General features: G+C 64.1%; 1 protein-coding gene across 1 annotated transcript in view; it reads right to left on the minus strand.

Annotated features, from left to right (window-relative positions):
• Positions 1–1,350, minus strand: part of LOC103770421 (interferon-related developmental regulator 2-like) — a gene marked incomplete at its 5' end in the record, with an annotated part of 2,305 nt that extends 955 nt beyond the window's left edge. Inside the window, 4 exons of the mRNA XM_008937678.1 lie at positions 165–270; positions 383–552; positions 898–948; positions 1,177–1,350. Of these exons, the coding sequence (XP_008935926.1) occupies positions 165–270; positions 383–552; positions 898–948; positions 1,177–1,350 (501 nt within the window). The remainder of the gene's footprint in view (positions 1–164; positions 271–382; positions 553–897; positions 949–1,176) is intronic.
• Between the last annotated feature and the right edge of the window lie 5 nt (positions 1,351–1,355).

Here is a 1,355-nt window from a genome sequence, read left to right on the forward strand (position 1 = left end):
TGGGGGATCACCAGGGCCAGCCCATCTGCCCGGGCACCTGCTGGTGGCCTGGAGTGTCCCAATGCCGCCAGTGCCAGCTCAGCCGGGGCACGGGCAGAGTGCTGGTGCCAGCAGCTCCCTGTCGCTCTGCTGCCCACCCACCTGCTGCCTCCTGCCGCCCATACCTCCACATCCTGGGCCAGCTCGAACACCAGTGCGATGCTTTCCCCTGCCAGGATGCGCAGTGCGACGCTGCTGCTGGACAGCAGCGGGGGCAGCTTCAGCCAGCAACTGGGGACAGGGAGGTAGGAGGGCAGTCAAGTGTCTGTGGGCCACCCCAGGGGCTCCCCACTCCATAGCCAGCCACCCCATGCCAGCACTCGCACCTCCATGCCCCACTCACTTGTCCAATATGCTCTTGATGTGGGAGGCGGGGCAGATGGTGAGGAGCAGGGACCATGACTGGAGTGCGCTGCAGTGCAGAGGGCCGTGCTGGGTGGGTGCTGAGCCCCCCTCGCTTGCACTGGCAAGGCTGAAGACACCCTCCAGGCAGGACAGGCACGAGACCAGGTCCTAGAGAAAGGAAACCTGCCTGTCAGACCACAGTTGCCAGGAAGACACCATGGTGAAGCCAGACACTAGTGACCAAAGGGGACCCACCCTGCCCAGGGGCACCAGGAGCTCCCTGGGGCAGGAGGGACTCCTCCACCCAGGACACTCCGTCTCTGCGAGGCAGGCTTCGCCCCCAGCTCAGCTCCATGCTGTGTGGAGAAGGGGCCGGGGCCATCTCTGATGTTTCTGTGCCCCTTCCCCGGCTCAGCTCCAAGCTGCCCCAGCACTCCGAGCTGAATGTGGGTGGCACGGCAGCCCCCAGGGTGCCCTCCAGCAGGGGTATGGATGACATCTGGGTGCAGTTACCTCAAGATCAGCAGCAGCAATGTAGCAACACATGCCCAGGGCCATGGCACACTGGTGAGAGATGTGGGGAAAAGGCAGTCACAGGAGGCAGAGCCAACCCAGATCCAGCACCCGACCAACGGGAAGCAGGCTTGGAGTGCCCTTGCTTTACCCCACTGCTCCCCACAGCACACAATACTGCCACCCTCCCGTGACCATGGGGCCCCCAAAGCCGTTGCCCAGGCTTTCCCCACTGCCGAGGTGCCTGCTGTGTCCAGGAGAAATGGGGTCGAGCCGTACACTCTGCCGGGCGCCAGGGCTAGCTGTACTGTCCATCAGGACGCTGAACAGTAGGGGCTTCAGGCTGCGAAACAGCTCTTCCCCCTCCAGGCCAGAGCCCATCTGGAGGCAGAGGAGGGTGAGAACGGTGCCTGCCAGTGCCTGTTCCTCCCCTTTACCTGCGGGCAGCACGAGAAAGA

Source organism: Merops nubicus, unplaced genomic scaffold (assembly GCF_000691845.1).
Source record: "Merops nubicus isolate BGI_N331 unplaced genomic scaffold, ASM69184v1 scaffold40323, whole genome shotgun sequence".
Lineage (NCBI taxonomy): Eukaryota > Metazoa > Chordata > Aves > Coraciiformes > Meropidae > Merops > Merops nubicus.